Raw genomic sequence first — 22,034 nt, forward strand, 5'->3', positions numbered from 1 at the left:
TGTGACGTTTCTATTTAAGTGAATCATCACGCGTAAATCCAGATGCAATGATTATATACTGCAAATCTTTGCTAAAGGAACATATAGCAAACATGGTAATAATTGTAGATTCGTTCAGTGATTTTCACTTTTCAGCTTATTTTGGGCTCATTTTTTGGCTAATTTTGGATATTTGTCGTACACAATGGAGCTTTTTGTAAATGACTTGATTGCAAATCCCAAAGCTGTTAAAAGCCAAGTGCTTCCACTTTGTCACGGCAAAATCTACCTCACATAGTCAAAAAGAAAGATTAAAATGCCTGCCCATTTTTCCATCGAAGCCTAATTCATGACGTGCGATTTGTTTAATTCAAGATTTCCAGAGCTAAATGTTCATGAAGCATCATGCAGGAGTTTGAACTGTGCACCGTCAGTGTTCAATGTGTTGTCGAAAGCTGATGTCACAAGCCTTTATTTTTAATTTAAGCTCCAAGTTAAGAGTATTATTGCAGACGTTAATTAAACTGCTATTAATCTTTCTTGCTAGTTTTCACATCCTTATCTTTCCTCAGATTGTCACGGGAGTTTGAGTCAAACCGCGCAAGTCGAAGTTTAAAAAGTATGAAGGGTTCAGTTGTGTGTTTTCTACAAATTGAACCGCCGTGGCTGTTTTTTTGTAATCCTTGACTCAAACCTATTTGCATTCATTCCAGTGTCACGGTCGAGATGAAAGCGACAGCAGTAATAGCGTTTAGCCGGCGTTTCTATTGTACTGTAATTACTACCTGCTTTTCCTCTATACAGTCATTCGCATTTGCCACTAATGCTTTTGTGAGCGCGACTTTGATGTTAGATTGAATTAAATAGGATACGGTTATTAAGTTGATTGATATCACAGATGTGATATTTGCCAAGTCAGAGAGGGTTTGGCTTGTAACTAAAGTTTTTTTTTTTGGTATGTTGACTTTGCAGTGTAGTTTAGCCATCTGCAGGAGTTTTAGGTACAGGGTTGTTTCGGGTTGTAGAGGAAAATGTTCAGGATAACATTTCAACTAACATTTCTGATGTCTTGCAAGATTCAATCCTTTAAAGAATCCATATCAGCGGATCCTCCCTGAAGTCAAATTAAATACCTGAATAAATCTAATAAAAAGCCATTGCTGTTACTATTTGCGATGCTGTAGTTTATTCGCACAACAGGTCATAGATATAAACCGTCTGCTTGAGGTTAGAATGATTTATTTCTCCATTCATACCATATAAACAAGGTGAAATAATGTTTTAATAAATATATATTTGAGCATCATTACATTATTGTTTTATCATCATAATCTTTATCAAGATATTTTGACGTTTTACTATTTTAAAACTGCACAAACTATTTTATTTATGGCTGAAAATATCAAAATCAAAAAAATCATATTAGTAAAACTCAATGTGTGACTTTTACACATTTGTCCAATTAATCAATTATAAATATAATCATTAGTTGCCGCCCTATTTGAATGATGTCTATAATACTTGAGGAGAGTATTTGTAAAATTTCCCATTCATTTTCCATACATCACTTAAATAGCTCGACCGGCATACAGTATGACCCTATGAAGTATGTAGTCTCGCGTAGCCAGACCTTCATACTGAAGGTCTGGTGTTTTTCGCTGCTTTTTCTGGACAAAGCCCACCCACAAGCTGTTTGACCGACATGTCAAACAACCAATCACAGTTTGTTTCGTCTAGCGTCACGTTTCGGACTCCTCACAATAACGAGCCGGCTGGCAACAAGTCAGTTATTGAAATAACCAGCTGCAATCGAATAGCATCTAAATAAACAACATTACTCACCAAAGAACAACGTTGTGCACTTCATCAACAGCCACACCAATGAGACGCTCCCGTTAAATGTCTGTTTGAAGCATATCTCTCCACTTTTTAGCACATACAAGCAATTCAGGAGAACCAAACTTTTTGACTCCACTAACTGCCTCAAGCAAAACTCTTGGACGTCTTTTAGAGAGTCTATGCTGCGAACTTTGCATATTTTTGAGAGTCCAATGTTTAGCTGATCATGATAACTGGTCATTATTATCCACGTGGACATGACTGATTCTCTGCATCAATGGAACGCCAGAGCTTTGTTTTCCAGGGACCGAAACTAATCGCGACACTCGCGTCTCCTGGAAATCCGGTTTATTTCAACCAATCAAAAGACGACTTTAGACATTCTCACAGGGTTTCCAGAAAAGTGTACGAAAAACATCAGACGTTCAGCCAACAGTTTGTGGGCGTGGCGTCTGAGGCTGAGACTATGAAGTATGCAACCTCTTAACTTTGGTCACTGTGAAAGACATAATCTAAAAAAATCCAGAAATCACAATGTATGATTTTTTAAAACTTTTTTTATTTGTATAAAAAGCTGCAAATAAGTATTTAAACACCTGTCTATCAGCTAGAATTTTGAGCCTCAAAGACCTGTTTGTCTGCCTTTAAAATGTCCACCTCCACTCCATTTTTTATCCTAAATTAGATGCACCTGTTGAGGTTATTAGATGCATAAAGACACCTGTCCACCCCATACAATCAGTAAAAATCCAACTACTAACATGGACAAGACCAAAGAGCTGTCCAAAGACACTAGAGACAAAATTGTACCATCCACCATATATTTATGATAGGAAATGTACAAAATATTTTAATGTAACATGATCTTTATTTAAATCTCCCATAACACAAGCTGTTTCTGCTTATCTCATGTTAATCTGGAGTACCTATAGAGTAGTATTACATCATTTATATCCCCGAAGAGTCTTTAGCTTTATCAGATTTATAAAAGACATATCAGGTGTACCGATTCTTTCCGTATAAACCGAACCCCTTGGGGCGTGCCTCGGGAGCAACGAGTCACAAGCAACCAACACTGGATAACTTATGATTCACTACATGTTCGTGTCATGTATATAATATGCACTTACGTGCCAATTTCCAACATAACACAGAAGTCTGTCTTACCGCATGCAACTCATGACTCGGTTGGGATGAAATCCAGCGTTAACCCACACGCAAAAACACACGCAAAACTCTTCTGCTACCCCAAAACTATATTCATTGTTTCCATAATGCAGGCTTACTTATCCATACATCTAAAAGGACGACTTCTTCCATGCCATTGTTGAGTCTTGATATAAAACCAAGCTGTCTCGTGAAGTGATGCCTGTGACTTCTAGCGTCCTCGGTTATCACTCTCCGGCTGATTGACATGTGGGCGTGCTTTTCCAGAGGGAAGTTCCCATAAAATAAATTATACCTAACGTTTACTTGTGTGATTCTCACGAAAACTTGGTTTTAAAAATGTCAAGCATGAAAATGTAAAAATTGCTTAAATTTACTTTTTTTTCCCACCAGACATTGAAAAACAAAGTCTGGAGTAAATGGGAACATTAATTTAAAAACTTTTACTTATCATTTAACACTTTTTGTAACATAATTTAAAAAATTAGTCCTAAAAAATCTCATTACCGCAACAGTCAGAAAACATCAACACTGACATATTTTCAAAATGACATGACAAACCTGAAAGAACATAATTTGGAGATTCTGCACATGCATTTAAAATCAAAGTATTATGCTTCTATTAATTAAATTAACATTTAATAAGCATCTGTTGCGGTAATGATAATCAAAATGTCGTGTAAGCATTCTGACAAGACAATATTTCAAATTAACTGTAAAAAAATGATCTTACCTGGTAGCCATCTTGAAGTAACTGGTCCATGTACTTGGTCACTCAAAATTAAACTTTATTAAAATTCTGTATGTGTGCTTAAACTGTTCTCAAAAAGTGTTGCGGAGGATGAGAACATCAGGCATGGACACAACATTTTCCTAATTTTTCTTCATTATTATTATACATGAATATTCAGTAAATATTTTTTCTGTCATCTAAAGTAGTCTAGCAAAACATCCATTTATTTTTTTTCTTAATATTTTTGTGTTAATTTGATTAAATTACAACATAACGCATGTTCAAACACAGCCGGACACATTGCGGTAATGAGAATTTCAGCAGAAAATGAGATAAAATTTACAATTATAAATTCTTATGTTGAAATCACACATTGTGCAAGGTAGAAAACAGTATTGTGTTAATTCTGATGCTTTTTAATGTTACTATTACACATTTTAAAGCTAAAATCATTAGTGCCGTGGTGTTTCAATGGTTTCGTGAGAATCACCCACCCGTGATATGCAATATGTACCCATGTTTAAAAAAAAACTTTCTGAAACTTCCTGGCGAAGTGCATTCGGCACAGAAATACCCTGCCACAAGAATGCATGAAATACAGTTATACCACAGGGCTGTTAAATGCTTGATTCTGATTGGCTAAGAAATGTTCCATGGGTGTCGATTATTTTTCAATAACTGCACACCTAACCTTTAAATGTCTTAAAAATAGGCACCAGAGCAATTTTTTTGTAACCGTGGTATTAGCGCAATACCACCTTGTGTGTGCATTATTTTCTAATAATTCAATGGCTCATCGTCAATTATTCCTTACTTAAACACCCCCCCCCCCCCAATGATTTTTGCCATAAAAAATCTGTAATATTGATGCAATGTATTGTTGGCTATTGCTACAAATATACTTGTGCGACTTATGATTGGTTTTGTGGTCCACGGTCACATTTAATGATGTAGGTACAGCATCTGCCAGCAGGTGCATCCTGGACCGCACTAACCAGCCAATCATTGACCTCTTGGTTAACACTACATACATAATAAAGTGATTTTTATGATTAAACTTTATAACAGAGCACTAATAAAAAGTTCAGGGCATGCAGTGGATTGGCTTCGGGATGCAGGTGGTAACGGATTCTGCAGAGGGAATTGAATCTTGCGGCGGGTCTGGTTTAATTTGACCATCTGTTGGGGCTTCTCTTTAAATCACTCTTGAGTCATATTGGATTGGGTTTTCAGTTACTATCACTATTAGGATTTAGAGGTTTTGGAATGATGTTCCTGCTACTGCTTGCCGTCTTCCTCTGGGGGTTCTGGTGTCTTTAATGAAAATGGTTTTGTTCGGTTATATGGCGTTCAAGGAACAGCGTGTTCTGCTCTTTAAGTAACCGTATTGGATTTGTGTGTTTGTCCCCTTCAGCTGTCGATGCTGTTCACCGAGGAATGCGATAAGGTTCGAGATTTGATGCACGTTCACTCGTTCAGCTACGACTTTCACCTGCGTGTGGTGCATCAGTACCTGGTGGGATGTCAGATGACCCTGCGGCAAGGCTACCAGCTCACCAGCTTTCTAGAGGATTTTATCGCACATCACCCCGATATACCCAAATATGGACGCAACCACGTTTTCCAGGGTGAGTATGTTTAAGGGAATTGTTCACCCAAAAATGAAAATTAGCCCATGATTTACTCACCTTAACGCATCCTAGGAGACCTTTGTTTAGCCGAACACATGTAGAGTTACATTAAATAATATCCTGGCTCTTCCTATAGCTTTGTAATGGCATTAAATAGTCACTGTGTGTTTGAAGCCCATCTATCATCAAAAAAGAAATCCATAGGTATCTGGTGTGTTTATATATATCTTGTGTGAAAGAAAATTATAAATTTTCCGAGTGTATTTAGCAATCGATATGACGCGGTTGATTGTAAGTATATCTACATCTAAAATGGCGACATTTTGGCTTCATGCCGGTTAGATAATTATTGGTTCTTGCGTGTCTTGTGATTAATCATCATATGCGTTGTTGTTGAGACACGCAAGAATCAATGATCATCTTATGTACTGACGTGCAGCATTTTTTGACTAGATTTTTTACTTTTTGTGATAAGAACTATTAGTATTTTAAAAAAGGATACTTTATACAATATTTAAAATTATTTCTAGGTTGCGAATAAAGTTTATTTTGTTTATTATGGAAAGTTTATTATGGAACTCGACATGTTAATTGAGAGTCAGATATGCATAACATGTTTAATCTGCTAAATACTTTTGGTAAAAACTTAAATGATAAAAGTACAAAATTGTTACTTGCTTGTTACGTTATGTTTATATTTATATATTAGGGAATTTTTCGATATCGACGGGGATGATCACTGCACATCAGCTGTATAACTACATCACTGATCACGCTGGTACATACGGGATGAAACCCCTGCGCATGTCTAAGGCTGCAGTTACAACCGATAACAAAAAGGGGGCGCCAAGCTCAGACCTGCACGAGTACGCGCTGGTAGCTTTGTGGAACAGGTACTAACGTTTTTTCTACTAATCCGAACAAATGTTAAAACATTGTTTGCAGTCATTTTAATTATATTATGATCATTTAGCTCTGGCTCTTACAAAGACCTCGATGGACTACGACACCATGATGATTTTGACGTGTCGTTGCTCGTGTGTCATAACGCAACTCCGTTCGAAGAGCAGTCTGAAGGAGAGAGACACCTGCTCAAGTGAGTACAAAACAAACCTGTAGCATAAGATGATGAGTTGTGCACAACAAAATACAAGATCAGTTTTGTGTTTTTAACAACACAATCTCATTGCAATTTTTTATGTATTGGCCAATTTGTATAAATTTGTATGACCTCAACATTTTTATTCTAGTGACGTTAGTTTTAGGGGTGGGGCTTCATTGTTGCTTTTTTAGTAATCATCATACGTGTTTGTACATTTCACATAGTACTAATTTATACGAATAAGCCACCTCGTAAAATAGTTACGAATTTTATATTCCGCTTTCATTCCAGTGATGTTAGTTTTAGGGGTGGGGCTTAATTATTTCTTTTTAAGTAATCGTCGTACGTGTTTGTACATTTCACATAGTACTCATTTATACGAATAAGCCACCTCATAAAAAGTTACGCATTTTTATAATCCGCTTTCACTTCAGTGATGTTAGTTTTAGGGGTGGGGCTTAATTATTTCTTTTTAAGTAATCGTCGTACGTGTTTGTACATTTCACATAGTACTCATTTATACGAATAAGCCACCTCATAAAAAGTTACGCATTTTTATAATCCGCTTTCACTTCAGTGATGTTAGTTTTTAGGGGTTGGGCTTCATTATTGCTTTTTTAGGAATCGTACATTTTTGTACATTTCACATTGTACTAATTTATACGAATTAGCCACCTCGTAAAATAGCTACAAATTTTTATACTTTGATTTCATTCTAGTGACCTTAGTTTTAGGAGCGGGGCTTCATTATTGCTTTTTTAGTAATCGTACGTTTTTGTACATTTCACATTGTACTAATTTATACGAATAAGCCACCTCGTAAAATAGCTACAAATTTTTATACTTTGAGTTCATTCTAGTGATCTTAGTTTTAGGGGTGGGGCTTCATTATTGCTTTTTTAGTAATCGTACGTTTTTGTACATTTCACAATGTACTAATTTATAGGAATTAGCCACCTCGTAAAATAGCTAAAAAATTTTATACTTCGATTTCATTCTAGTGACCTTAGTTTTAGGGGCGGGGCTTCATTACTGCTTTTTTAGTAATCGTACGTTTTTGTACATTTCACATTGTACTAATTTATACGAATAAGCCACCTCGTAAAATAGCTACAAATTTTTATACTTTGATTTCATTCTAGTGATCTTAGTTTTAGGGGTGGGGCTTCATTATTGCTTTTTTAGTAATCGTACGTTTTTATACATTTCACAATGTACTAATTTATACGAATTAGCCACCTCGTAAAATAGCTAAAAATTTTTATACTTCGATTTCATTCTAGTGACCTTAGTTTTAGGGGCGGGGCTTCATTACTGCTTTTTTAGTAATCGTACGTTTTTGTACATTTCACATTGTACTAATTTATACGAATAAGCCACCTTGTAAAATAGCTACAAATTTTTATACTTTGATTTCATTCTAGTGACCTTAGTTTTTGGGGCGGGGCTTCATTATTACTTTTTTAGTAATTGTATATTTTTGTATATTTCACATAGTACTCATTTATATGAATTAGCCACCTCATAAAATACAGCGGGGAAAATAAGTATTTGACACATCAGCATTGCAAATGCACAGCAAATGCGCCTATAACCATTCCCCCATTCAACAATAAGATTACGAAGATCTTGAGAGAGTTCTTTGCTTTTACCCATCATGAAGTTTTTTCTGTGTGCCTCCTGGGTAATGAGAAGCCTTTATAGGCCATCAATTAGGACTAAAGCAGCTGATATCAATTAGTACTGATAGGGGGCAGGGTTTGTCTCTCAATACTGACAGATTTCAGGTGATCTCCTGGCTTTCTATGCCATTTTGCACCTTGTTTTCTTCATGTGTTCAGTATTTATTCCCTGTGTCATTTCACTTTATTTATTATGACTCAACTTGTATACTTAAATGTTCTGATTTCTTTGTATGAATTTAATATTTGGCTTGATGGCTACATCTGGTGGAAATTTTGTGTCAATAGCTCACTTAGAAAGCTCCTTACTGATAAAAATGCTGATGTGTCAAATACGTATTTTTCCCGCTGTAATTATGAAATTCTTATACTCAGTTTTCATTCTAGTAGTGTTAGTTTTAGGGACGGGGCTTCATTATTGCTTTTTTAAATACAATTTTTTACATTTCACATTGTATTCATTTGTACAAATTAGTCACCTCGTAAAATAGTTACGAATTGACGTAAGACAGGGCTGGTTTTATACTCTTGTGTTTGTGTCAGGCTGTGTTTTTACGTCATCATGACCAGTCAAAGGGAACTCTTCCCCCGTTTGACCGCCGATATGCGCCGCTTTAAGAAGCTTCCTCAGATCCACCGTGACCCCGGTGACCTCAGCAGCCGTGTCGCCGCAGATCGACTGGACGCGAGCAGCACTGGGGCACGGGAATCCGAACTGGACCTCTGGGAGGAGACCCCCACCACCCCTCTCAGCCCTCCGGCCAGCCCCGAATCAGACACCACCGAGTCCCTTCCACATCCGGGTCAGAGCGAGGACTTTCACGGGCTCTTCTACCTGTCTCCGCTCTTTCCTCTGCTAAACTCCGAGGTGATGTCTGCACGGCGACAGATTCAGAGCAGCGTGGAGCAGGCCATGGGTCACTGCCGCAGGGATAACCTCTGGAGGAGACTGTTTCACGGGGAACATTTGGCTCTGGATAAGCTGAAACTCAGCAGGCTGGCCTTCAGTGAGCTGGAGGAGCTGCTTTATGCTGTGCAAAGCAAATCTATCGCTGAGATCGACCCGCAGCTGGTATGTAAACATACCATTTTCACATTCCCTACACCTTGCATTTACACACATTTATTATTTTTACTCTTTTTTTACTCCTCTCTAACAGGCAACTTTCATGCATAAGGTCTGAAACTTGAGAAAAATGGCGAAAAAAAGACTTTATAAACAAATAGTTGAGCTTGATAGTTGCAGTCCTTTTGTGTATTGAATTATTTGCCAGGTCAAATTTAACTCCAATGTACACTGCAAAAAATAACTTTCTTACTTAAACTGCAAAAAAATTATTAAATATAAAATTTAAGTGATTTTGTGCATAAAACAAGCAAAAAATCTGCCAATGGGGTAAGCAAAAAATCTTTAACTTTTTTTTAAACACAAAATTTAAGAAAAATTCAAGAAAATTTTGCTTACCCTATTGGCAGATTTTTTTGCTTGTTTTATGGACGAAATCACTAAAATTTGATATTTTTGGTCTAAAAACTAGACTTATTTTCTTGGGTCGTTTTGCTCACTGCAAAAAATGTATTTTTTACTTAGTATTTTTGTCTTGTTTTCAGTAGAAAAAAATCTTAAAATTATTTAATTAAGATTTAATGATTTTTCTTGATGAGCAAAATTACGTAATAAAATAGGTTTAGTTTATAGACAAAAATATACAATTTAAGTACATTTAAGCTTAAAACAATCAAAAATATCTGCCAATGGGGTGAGAAAAAATCTAAAAATAAGTTAATTCACTTAATTCAAGCAAAATTTTCTCACCCCATTGGCAGATCATTTAAATTCAATTAAATTGTATATTTTTGTCTAAAAACTAGACTTATTTTCATTTTGCTCATCAAAGAAAATACATCTTGATTTTAGAAATTGTAAATATTTGTACTAAAAACAAGAAAAAATACTAAGTAAGAAAGTCATTTTTGCAGTGTATTAGTACAACATATTTAGGGGCGGTTTCCCGGACAGGGATTGGCTTAAACCAGGACTAGGCCTTAGTTTAATTAGGAAATATAACTAGTTTTAACAAACATGCCTTACTAAAAACATTACTTCTGTGCATTTTAAGGCAAAACAAAGGCCACTGATGTATTTTAAGATGTGTCAGTGCAAGTAGTTTTCAATTTGGACAGCTCTTACATTTATTTTAGTCTAGGACTAGTATAATCCCTGATCCAAAAACTGTAAAACCTCTCTCTGAATCTGATCTCTAACAAAAGTCCTTCACAAATGCTTAATTTGGTATTTTTAAAAAAACCTACCCATATTTGAGAGATGATAAAAAGAGAACAATTGAAGGTAGAAATGTTTTGTCTGAAGGCTTGAAGGTCTGTTCTTTCATTTGATATATTGTATGTTTATATATTTAAGAAAGGACATTTCCTGGAAGGCATTAAGTTTTTGTGGAAATCATAAAAATGCTGCAGCCATCCGGCAACTTATATATTTTTAAACGCTGGCATAGAAAGGGTTAATGTAAAATTGTACTGCATTTATTACTGTAGACACTGGGGTGTGTGACTTTTGTTGCAGTTTATGTTCGGTACAGTTCATTGGATAAGTGGTTGAATACAAGTGTGCAAATGTGGGACTCCATTGGGAAAACTCGCTCATTGCCACAGCGAAATAAACATCATTTAATGAGTGCAGGAAATCAGGCCTTTAATATTACACGCCATTTCTTATTTACGCCTTAAGTCATCCCTGCCGGATCAACATGTGCATGTGCATTCACACCGCCTGTCCTTTACTGACAGTACACTCGTGATCTGATTACACAACAGATGCTAAACTTCCCGTTCCTGCCAAGAGAGCTCACAGTGTTTGCCACAGTGTTGTCATATTTGGCTTAAAAAGTAAATAAGAGTTCCTTGTAGGTAAACGTTGAACACTGACATGTGCCAGTTGTTGAACATTACCAACGGTTCATCAGCAAAGGCAAGACATTAACATTCACAAGTGCATCTTCACTGAGCTTTAAAGGGCACCTATTATGCCAATTTTTTTACAAGATGTAATATAAGTCTCAGGTGTGCCCAGAATATGTCTGTGAAGTTTCAGCTTTATTATATCATGTCCAAAATTACTTTATTTGGGTGGGAGCAATTTATTTGGGTGTTTTAAGCCCGGAATACACTGCACGATTTTTGTCCTCTTATAAGATCATTACCTTATCACACTGTGCGACATGTATCGTTTAAACTCGGGTACGAGAGGCGTGTAGACTGTACGATGATGACACGGAAGCTTCGGCGGCTGCGTCACACGTTGCGCAACGTCACCAGCATGCGCTCGTGGTAAACAAATACCGGCGCGAAGGTCGTAGCAGCAAACACACTGTGCGGTGATCATGCCGAATTTCTGACACTGCCAGAAAACTATCGTAGGCTATCTTTGGACGCAAGACCGGGAAAACGGCCGTCTTTGAACCTCTCTCACTGTACGACATAGGACCACCGATGAAGAGCCACGATCACAGAAATCGCGACGATAGTTTCACGATGGCAATCTTTCGTCTGGGACAGCCAATTATCGTGCAGTGTATCTCGGCCTTTAGTGTCATCTCTCTGTTTGTGTCTTTCCTTTGACTGTTGTGTTTGTTTTATAGGACTGTTTTCTGAACATGAGTCCCAACTGGTACCAGACGCTCATCAAAGTTCTGCTCACACGCTTCCCACAAAACTGCAGGCATTTTAAAGATGACGGCGGGATTCAATATCTGGTAAGAGATCCTTACCCAATACAAGGGTTCAAGCACGGGAACTCGAGAGTATTATTTGAATAGTGCAAAGTATATCATATCTGCCAAGTATTCTCAAAAAGCTGAAATGTCATGTTTGTACCACTAGCATCACCAAATAAAATTCAAAACTGGTTTCCCAAAACCTCAGTTAACAGTGAAACAAATGAGCCACCCCAAACGTATAGGGTCGGTTTCCCAGACAGGAATAAGCTTAAGCCAGGACTAGGCCTTAGTTAAAGTGACACCATGTAATTTTTCAACCTTTATAATAAATTTTCATGACCCTTGTGATAGTACCTCGACTTTAAATAGGTTGAATGACATGTCTACCATAGCCTGACGGGGTCTGTATCACTTTTACTCGTACTTTAAAACTAAGGGTTTCTGGTAGTAACCAGAGCACAAAAAAAACTACAAAATTCGACTGCTTTACGGCATACGTCACTTCCTCCACACAATTTGTTTTTAACGTGAATTTTGCTGGAGGCTACTTAAGGAATGTAGAGAGCAGTTTCTATTATGTGACTCTGTGGCACAGTCTTTAGTGTCACGGACCTATGACACGGGCGACCCGGGTTCGATTCCCCTTTAAGGCAATTTTTTTATATAAACTCTTGATTCATACATAAATAAATGCGATCTTCTTTATAAATGACGGCGATTATCTTGCATATAGTTCCCTGTATTCACATGCGGTGTTCACGTATTTACCTTTCTTTTACTGTGTCTATGATATTTACATTCCAATCCAGGATGCAATAGCAGTCAAACTTGCTCAAACTCACACAGTGTAAAACCAAACACTATTCATTCACCAATCAGATCCGAGCGTTTCTCTCTTCTCTCTTCCTCATTTGCTGCGTTCCGCTGTCACTCGCGTGACGCATTACAAAGCGGCAGCCTTTAGGTCTGCTTGGACCACATCGGTTTACTTGGATTTGGAGCGACAATTTTCACACAAAAGAGAGGAAAAACAAGCGCCATTGCGGAAAATCCTGGTGGCGAGGGAGAGAGAGAGACGATGCAACAATATTTGTTCGGGAAAAGGCAAGGAAATACTTCTGGTCGTTTTTCAATTGGAAGGCTGCAGCCTCCGGAGGTCAAATATGCAGGCTGCACACGTCATCAAGCCTGGGTTATTAAGGTAAACTGAGCATTACATTCGCAATTCATAAGCATACTGCAACAATTTACGATTAACTAAGTATAAACGTCAACTTTGTAATTGTTAATATTGTGAAATAAGACAGTCTTGATGACGTATTAGAAATACGACATCTGGAGGCTGCAACCTTCAGATTGAGAAATGGCTTCTGCCACGACGAGTTCCTCATCAGAAAGTTGTAACATGACTGCGTTTCTCCCTGTTGTCTCAAAATGTTGATCATTTAGCGTTTTAAATGTTTAGTTTTTAGTTTAGTTTTAAGGTTGGCCTGTTCCTTTCCTTTGCGACAGTGCTGCGGCGCTTGTGAGCTCTAGGGGCGCTAGAAGTGAAAAATACATGTCTAGCACCCCCTAGTGGCCAAAAAGTTTCATGGTGTCCCTTTAAATTAGGATATTTAAGTCATTTTAAAAGCATAATTTATAAATAAAAATTACAGGGGTACATCTTGAAACACAACTCTGGATGAGGCCTTGGCAGTTTTCATTTAAACTACTTGTAAAGGACTTTTAATGCTTATTTTAACATTTAACAACTGTACAGACGGTTTCTCTTCGATCTTCAAGGATTTGGCCCAGAATCAGTCAATCCAGAATTAAAGTTTCCAGCTAACAGATGTGATGTCATGCGATTATGTGAGGGACATTTTTTATTTAGATTTTTAGAAATAAACTTTCAATTGATGTATGGTTTGTTAGGATAGGACAATATTTGAAAATCTGAAATCTGAGGGTGCAATAAACAAAATATTGGGAAAGTTGGCGTTAAAGTTGTCCAAATAAAGTCCTAAGCAACACGTATTTCTAATGCTTAATACATTTTTTAAATATTTAAGGAAGGAAATGTACAAAATATCTTCTTGGGACATGATCTGTATACTAATGGTTTTGGCATACAAAAATGTTTAATTTTGACCCATAAAATGTATTTTTGGCTTTTGCTACAAATATACCCATGCAGAGTTGTATAGTACTTAATTGTTTTTACTTTCTACATAAAAGTAAATTTTCAATTATTCGTATTTTATTAGTGTTTTTCTTTGGAAAACAAACATTCCAAAACATATTATCATAATTTTTACTCCACTACATTTCATAATTTCAAGTTTTTGGTTTATCCTTAATATTTAAGTACATTAAACATCTAGTAATTTTTCGTACTTTTACTCAAGAAAGTAAAAGTACACAATTTTTATGTAATTAGGCATGAAATCAATTTTAATATGCAATATATATTGAATACACAGTATGATTTTATACTTTAGAATGTAGTGAACATTTTTTTAGTAAAGAAAAGTACATTTTTTCCCAAGACAAACACTCTGATAAAGCATAGATGCTTGGAAAATGTAACTAAAATTCTTAAGTATTATACACCTTTGTACCCATGCTACTAATGACTGGTTCTGTGGTCCAAGGTCAGGATATAAATCAAGCCTCTCAAATATAACTGAATGCTTATGGCATTAACCACCTCATTCCACTTTAAGCAATGCTTTATTGTTAATATGAAACTAATAAAACTGGTTAAATCTCCTCATAACTAAACTACAGTAGGTCTGTAAACATGTTTCCTTGCTCTTTAGATTTATATAGTCATGTTTAATACAGTTATTATTACATCGGTTCACAAAACCCTGTAATTATTGCTTGTGGCTATACTGTATTCAGTCATGTTTGCTAAGTCAAGCATCGCTTCTAATTATTGCTTTTACTTACAGTATGGTTAAACAAACCCATTTTCATCAAACCCATAATTTTAAGTGCTAAACTTCATGATCCTGAAATCTGTCTGAAGCCGCCTTTCCCCACTGTACACGACAAAACAACGACTGATAAATCCATTAAAAACTTGTGCGACTACACCGCATGCGATACACTGACTGGAAGTGATGGATATTCCAATCAAAAACTGTGTGAGAGGTGAAAATTATTAATCCCATTTTGTTTCACTTTTAAGTATAAATTATTATTTGAATATTTACACGTTATTATTTTTAGCCTTGTCTACATATGTTCTCTCCAAAAATATTGTCGGTCTTTGTCATATATGCACAGCTGAAATGTTCTCTCTCCTGTTGGCACAGATTTAGATTAAACAGAAATTTCATGACAACTACCACTAGGGGGCAAACTCTGACAGTCGTGTCTCAACGTTGTGTACAGTGTGATCAATCAGACTTTAGTATTTTAGCTGAAATGACAATAAAATGTTTGGGGAAAAACATAAGCCTGAATCTTACATTTTTCACATAAAAAATTACTAACTAAATTCTCAATTTAAGTACACTCAAACAAAATGGCTTTAATTTTTAAGTTTAATCTACTTGAATTTACAATTCATTACAACTTGACTTGACTAATGAGGAGTTGATATAAATTATAAAAATAAAGTTGAAGTTATTACTCCTCATTGGTCAAGAAAGTTGAAATGAATTGTAAATAACTTAAAAAACTTAAGTGCAACAAGGAGTTTTTACAGTGTACAGGTCCAACTTTCACTTTCTACAGTTTAAGTGCTATTATATAAACATTTCGACTGTTTTTCTCAGGCTGTTCTGAACCAGAAGTTCACCGACTGCTTCGTGCTGGTGTTCCTCGATGCCCAGGCAGGAAAAACTGTGAGTTCTTCTTAAAAACACACGGCACAAACTTTGTAAAGTTTTTTGAGTTTAAATGAGAATGAATTACAGTTGCCACTCCCATAAATAACTGTAATAACTAATAATAAGTGTAAGCATTTTACTGATAAGTGATAATTATTTGAGTAAAAGTGAAGTGCTCCTATATTGCTTTATAAAGTCAAATAGTTTAATGAATATTTATACATTTTCTGGTAACACTTTACAATAAGGTTGTTTTAACTAATGGTTATCCATATTTTTACCCAACCATTGGATACTTCAATTCAGAATACTTATTGAATAAGTCCAATATTAAATGTGTTCTCAATTTATCCTAACAAACAATTCTCTGAAATAACTTTGTGCAAACTTTAACAGGCAAGAGCACTTTTACCCAATAACAAGTTAGATTTGGTGGGCTTGTCTGATTTACTCAAATCATTAGCTGAAAAATGACTCAAACCACTGCAAAAAAATGACTTTCTTGCTTAGTAATTTTGTCTTATTTATTTTTTGTACAAATATCAAAACATTCGTCAATCAAGATGCATTTTGTTAATGAGCAAAATGAAAATAAGTCTAGTTTTTAGACAAAAATTAAGTCAATTTGGGATTAAAACATGCAAAAATTACCACATTTATTTTGCTTGTTTTCAAACACAAATTTACCTAAATTTGATATTTTTGTATAAATCCAGACTTATTTTCCTAGTTTATTTTGCTCATCAAGAAAATACACCTAACCAAACCATTTGTGAGCCCCATTCACTTTCATAGTACTCTTTCTTTTCTTTCTTTCTCTTTTATTTATATTTATTTATGGACTTGAATATCTTCGTGTTCATCAAAACAAATAAATGTATACAGGTTTGTTACAACATGAGAATGAGATGACAGAATTTTCTTTTTTGAGTGAACTATCCAGAGGTGGACACTACTTGAGTACTTTGAGTAAATTTTCCAAGAAATTACTTTACTAAAAAAAGCATAGAATCATACTGTGTATTCCTTTTATATTGCATGTTACAATTGATTTAATACCTAATTACATAAAATATGTGTACTTTTACTTTCTTAAGTAAAAGTACAAACATACTTTTTACATAAGTAAAAGTAAAAAAAAATACTAGATGTTTAATGTTCCTAAATATTAACCTCTCAACGCGCACCAGCTCGGGGGCGGAAAGATGTCAGGGTTTTTTTAACGCTGCTAACAATATATATATAGCCTACTGTCTACAAACAATAATAATATTAACATTACTACACATTGTATACATCATATAAACCAAAAACTTGAAATTATGAAATGTAGTGGAGTAAAAATTATGATAATATGCTTTGAAATGTATGTTTTCCAAAGAAAAACACTGATAAAATACGAATACTTGGGTGATTCTCACGAAAACTTGGTTTTAAAAATGTCAAGCATGAAAATGTAAAAATTGCTTAAATTTACTTTTTTTTCCCACCAGACATTGAAAAACAAAGTCTGGAGTAAATGAGAACATTAATTTAAAAACTTTTACTTATCATTTAACACTTTTTGTAACAAATAAAAAAATAGTCCTAAAAAATCTCATTACCGCAACAGTCAGAAAACATATTTTCAAAATGACATGACAAACTTGAAAGAACATAATTTGGAGATTCTGCACATGCATTTAAAATCAAAGTATTATGCTTCTATTAATTAAATTAACATTTAATAAGGATCTGTTGCGGTAATGATAATCAAAATGTCGTGTAAGCATTCTGACAAGACAATATTTCAAATTAACTGTAAAAAAATGATCTTACCTGGTAGCCATCTTGAAGTAACTGGTCCATGTGCTTGGTCACTCAAAATCAAACTTTATTAGAATTCTGTATGTGTGCTGCTTAAACTGTTCTCAAAAAGTGTTGCGGAGGATGAGAACATCAGGCATGGACACATCATTTTCCTAATTTTTCTTCATTATTATTATACATGAATATTCAGTAAATATTTTTTCTGTCATCTAAAGTAGTCTAGCAAAACATCCATTTATTTTTTTCTTAATATTTTTGTGTTCATTTGATTTAATTACAACATAACGCATGTTCAAACACAGCCGGACACATTGCGGTAATGAGAATTTCAGCAGAAAATGAGATAAAATTTCCAATTAAAAATTCTTATGTTGAAATCACACATTGTGCAAGGTAAAACACAGTATTGTGTTAATTCTGATGCTTTTTAATGTTAATATATTACACATTTTAAAGCTAAAATCATTAGTGCCGTGGTGTTTCAATGGTTTCGTGAGAATCACCCACTTAAACATTTACTTTTACGTAGAAAGTAAAAATACTTAAGTGGTGTCTGCCTCTGAAACTATCCCTTTAATTTTTTTTAGATATTTAAGTCAAAGATACTAAGTAAGAAAGTAATTTTTTGCAGTGCAGTAGTGATGCCAGCACACATTTCATTATTTAATTCCTCTTTTCTATGACTCTTTAGAGTTTAAAGGTGGTTTTCCGAGAGCCGTTACCAGCTCCGAGTCAGTCGAGCAGCAGTCCTCCACCACAGCTGGTCTCCATGTACCATCATCTGGAGTCCGTCATCAATACGGCATGTTACAACCTCTGGACGGGTCTACTGTAAACCTCCTGTATGTCCATCAGATCTCCGTCAATCACCTGCAGGCTAAATAACACCGCTTAACTAAAGTGGAGATGCGCTCGGATTGGGCCGCGAGCCGCCTTCAGGTCACAGACTGAGACCGAATGCATCTTGCGTGTTAAATGTGCGTCGGCCGGGGTGCTGCTGTTTAAGCAATTAAATCGCCCACATTTTGCACAGAAAAGCAACTAAATGGTCTGCCCTGTTGATTGGAGAGGGCGATTATCCGGTGGGTGTATGAAAGTGCTTTGCCAAAACCACACTTTCTCCTTATGTGCATCTACCTGTGTGTTTTTGTGTTGTATTTCATCTCTCTCATCAGTTGCTGATGTTACTGTAGATCTCGTTCAGATAAACCGGCTGCATAACGCATTACGCTACGTTATTAGGGGTCAAGCCCCGAAGGGGCGTAGAACCCTATTGTTATTGTTAGTTTTTAGGGGTCAAGCCCCGAAGGGGCGTAGAACCCTATTGTTATTGTTAGTTTTCTTATTATTATTATTATTATTTATCTTCCTCGTTCTTCCGCCGAAAGTCAATGGCAGCCCATAGAACCATACATAGGAAAGTTATGAAATTTGGCACACATGTAGAGGACAGTCTCAGAAGTTACTATAGCAACATTGGTGTGTCTGACTCAAACCCTCTAGCGCCACCAACAGTCCAAAAATCCACTTATGTTCATGCTCATAACTTCTGACCCATGAGTCCTAGAAACTAAATTCTTGTTTCCTCTGAATCCTTGGCTCATGATGATTCAAATGCACACATTGATGTCATTTGTGTCATGCACATCTTTCCGCCATTTTGAATTTTTCGTAAAACCTACTTTTTCGAACTCCTCCTAGACCGTTTGTCCGATTTGCATGTCCTTTGGTATGTAGCATCTAGAGACATCCAAGACAAAAAGTTATCAAAAGCTTTTTGATAGACCAATGCGTTCTCGTATACAGTGACAACATACAAGGCGGCGAGCACGCCAAAACAGACGTGAGGCCGTATCTTCGCAAAACTTTATTGTATCGACATGAAACTTGGTATATGTCATTACAGTCATGACCTGAGGGTGCCTGCAACGTTTCGTCACAGCGCCACCTAGTGGTCACGAGATTCGAAAAATGCCTATTTTCGCTTATAACTACTTAAAACTTAAGTCTAAAATCATGAAGGTGGTCTTGTTAGATTCCTTGAGGCATGCCGAGTCAAACGATACCAAACGGTTTTCGGTCGGCCATTTTGGGTGTCGGCCATTTTGAATTTTCTCATTAAGTTCAGTATTTCACAAACAGATTGGCGTATCGCTACGAAATTTGGCATGGTTCATCAGTGACATGTTCTGAGCGCACCTATAAATCTTTAGGACGGCGCCACCTAGTGGTCAGGATATGTAAATAAATTGTTTAAAATCTTTATATCATTTGATTAAATTGCCACACTGACATAAGTCTTCACTCTATTGATTCCTTGGCTCATGTTGAGTCTGACTGTACCAATTATGTCCGAGTCAAACCTACTTCCTGTCGGCCATTTTGAATTATATTGAACACCTTCTTTTTCGAACTCCTCCTAGAGCGCTCATGTGATTGGCTTGATTTTTGGTATGCATCATCTAGAGACACTCTAGACAAAAAGTTATCAAAAGCTTTTCGGTAGACCTATCCGTTGTCGTATAACGCATCAAAGAATGCGAGGGCGAGCACGCCAAAATGTGTTTGAGCCTGTATCTTCGCAAAACGTTTGCGTATTAATATGAGATTTGGTATATGTCATAACAGTGATGACCTGAGGGTGCATGCACCATTTCGTCACACTGCCCCCTACTGGTCACGAGATATAAAAAATGTCTATTTTTGCTTATAACTACTCCAAACTTGAATGTAAAATTATGAGACTGGTCTTGTTAGATTTCGTGAGGCATGCAGAGTCAAACGATACCACATGGTTTTTGGTCGGCCATTTTGTGTGTCGGCCATTTTGAATTTTTTCTTTAAGTTCAAGTATTTCATAAACGCAATTGCGTATTGTTATGAAACTAGGTATGGTTCATCAGCAACATGTTCTGAGAGGGCTTGTAAACTTTTCGGCGCCCCCTAGTGGTCAAGAAATTTGAAGCTATATCTCTGCATCTCTTTATCGTATATACACCAAATTTGGTGGGTGTCATCACAATCAAGACCTGAGTCACAATTTATTGTTTGGTCAGTGCCTCCTAGTGGTCAAGTCATTTAAGGCTATATCTCTGTATCGCTTTATCGTATTTACACTAAATTTGGTATGTGTCATCACAGTCATGACCTGAAGCACCATCTATTGTTTCGGCACAGCGCCACCTAGTGGTCTCAAGATACGAAAAAATTGCTATTTTTTTCATAAAACTAATGCAAACTTAGATCTTAAATCATGACAGTCATCATGTATGAATCATTTTTTGCCATGTTTGGCTTGACCCCGGTATCGCTGCTTGCAGCTATATTCTTATTATTATTATTATTCATCTTCTTGTTCTTCCGCCATTGAAGTCAATGGCAGCCCATAGAACCGTACATAGGAAAGTTATGAAATTTGGCACACATGTAGAGGACAGTCTCAGAAGTTACTATAGCAACATTGGTGTGTCTGACTCAAACCCTCTAGCGCCACCAACAGTCCAAAAATCCACTTATGTTCATGCTCATAACTTCTGACCCGTGAGTCCTAGAAACTAAATTCTTGTTTCCTCTGAATCCTTTGCTCATGATGATTCAATTGCACACATTGATGTCATTTGTGTCATGCACATCTTTCCGCCATTTTGAATTTTCCGTAAAACCTACTTTTTCGAACTCCTCCTAGAGCGTTCGTCCGATTTGCATGTCCTTTGGTATGTAGCATCTAGAGACACCCCAGACAAAAAGTTATCAAAAGCTTTTTGATAGACCAATGCGTTCTCGTATACAGTAACAACATATATGGCGGCGAGCACGCCAAAACGGACGTGAGGCCGTATCTTCGCAAAACTTTATTGTATCGACACGAAACTTGGTATATGTCATTACAGTCATGACCTGAGGGTGCCTGCAACGTTTCGTCAGAGCGCCACCTAGTGGTCACGAGATTCGAAAAATGCCTATTTTCGCTTATAACTACTTCAAACTTGAGTCTAAAATCATGAAGGTGGTCTTGTTAGATCCCTTGAGGCATGCCGAGTCAAACGATACCAAACGGTTTTCGGTCGGCCATTTTGGGTGTCGGCCATTTTGAATTTTCTCATTAAGTTCAGTATTTCACAAACAGAATGGCGTATTGCTACGAAATTTGGCATGATTCATCAGTGACATGTTCTGAGCGCACCTATAAATCTTTAGGACGGCGCCACCTAGTGGTCAGGATATGTAAATAAATTGTTTAAAATATTTATATCATTTGATTAAATTGCCACACTGACATAAGAATTCACTCTACTGATTCCTTGGCTCGTGCTGAGTCCGATTGTACCAAATATGTCTGAGTCAAACCTACTTCCTGTCGGCCATTTTGAATTATATTGAACACCTACTTTTTCAAACTCCTCCTAGAGCGCTCGTGTGATTGGCTTGATTTTTGGTATGCATCATCTAGAGACACTCTAGACAAAAAGTTATCAAAAGCTTTTCGGTAGACCTATCCGTTGTCGTATAACGCATCAAAGAATGCGAGGGC

At 36.4% G+C, this 22,034-nt stretch overlaps 1 protein-coding gene across 1 annotated transcript in view; it reads left to right on the top strand.

Moving 5' to 3' along the window:
- Nucleotides 1–18,738, top strand: part of szt2 (SZT2 subunit of KICSTOR complex) — a 115,091-nt gene extending 96,353 nt beyond the window's left edge. Inside the window, exons 69-75 of the mRNA XM_073870658.1 lie at nucleotides 5,133–5,346; nucleotides 6,059–6,242; nucleotides 6,323–6,445; nucleotides 8,677–9,205; nucleotides 11,793–11,906; nucleotides 15,641–15,709; nucleotides 18,195–18,738. Of these exons, the coding sequence (XP_073726759.1) occupies nucleotides 5,133–5,346; nucleotides 6,059–6,242; nucleotides 6,323–6,445; nucleotides 8,677–9,205; nucleotides 11,793–11,906; nucleotides 15,641–15,709; nucleotides 18,195–18,338 (1,377 nt within the window). The 3' untranslated portion in view covers nucleotides 18,339–18,738. The remainder of the gene's footprint in view (nucleotides 1–5,132; nucleotides 5,347–6,058; nucleotides 6,243–6,322; nucleotides 6,446–8,676; nucleotides 9,206–11,792; nucleotides 11,907–15,640; nucleotides 15,710–18,194) is intronic.
- The last annotated feature ends 3,296 nt before the right edge of the window (nucleotides 18,739–22,034 follow it).

Source organism: Misgurnus anguillicaudatus, chromosome 8 (assembly GCF_027580225.2).
Source record: "Misgurnus anguillicaudatus chromosome 8, ASM2758022v2, whole genome shotgun sequence".
Taxonomy (NCBI): Eukaryota; Metazoa; Chordata; class Actinopteri; order Cypriniformes; family Cobitidae; genus Misgurnus; species Misgurnus anguillicaudatus.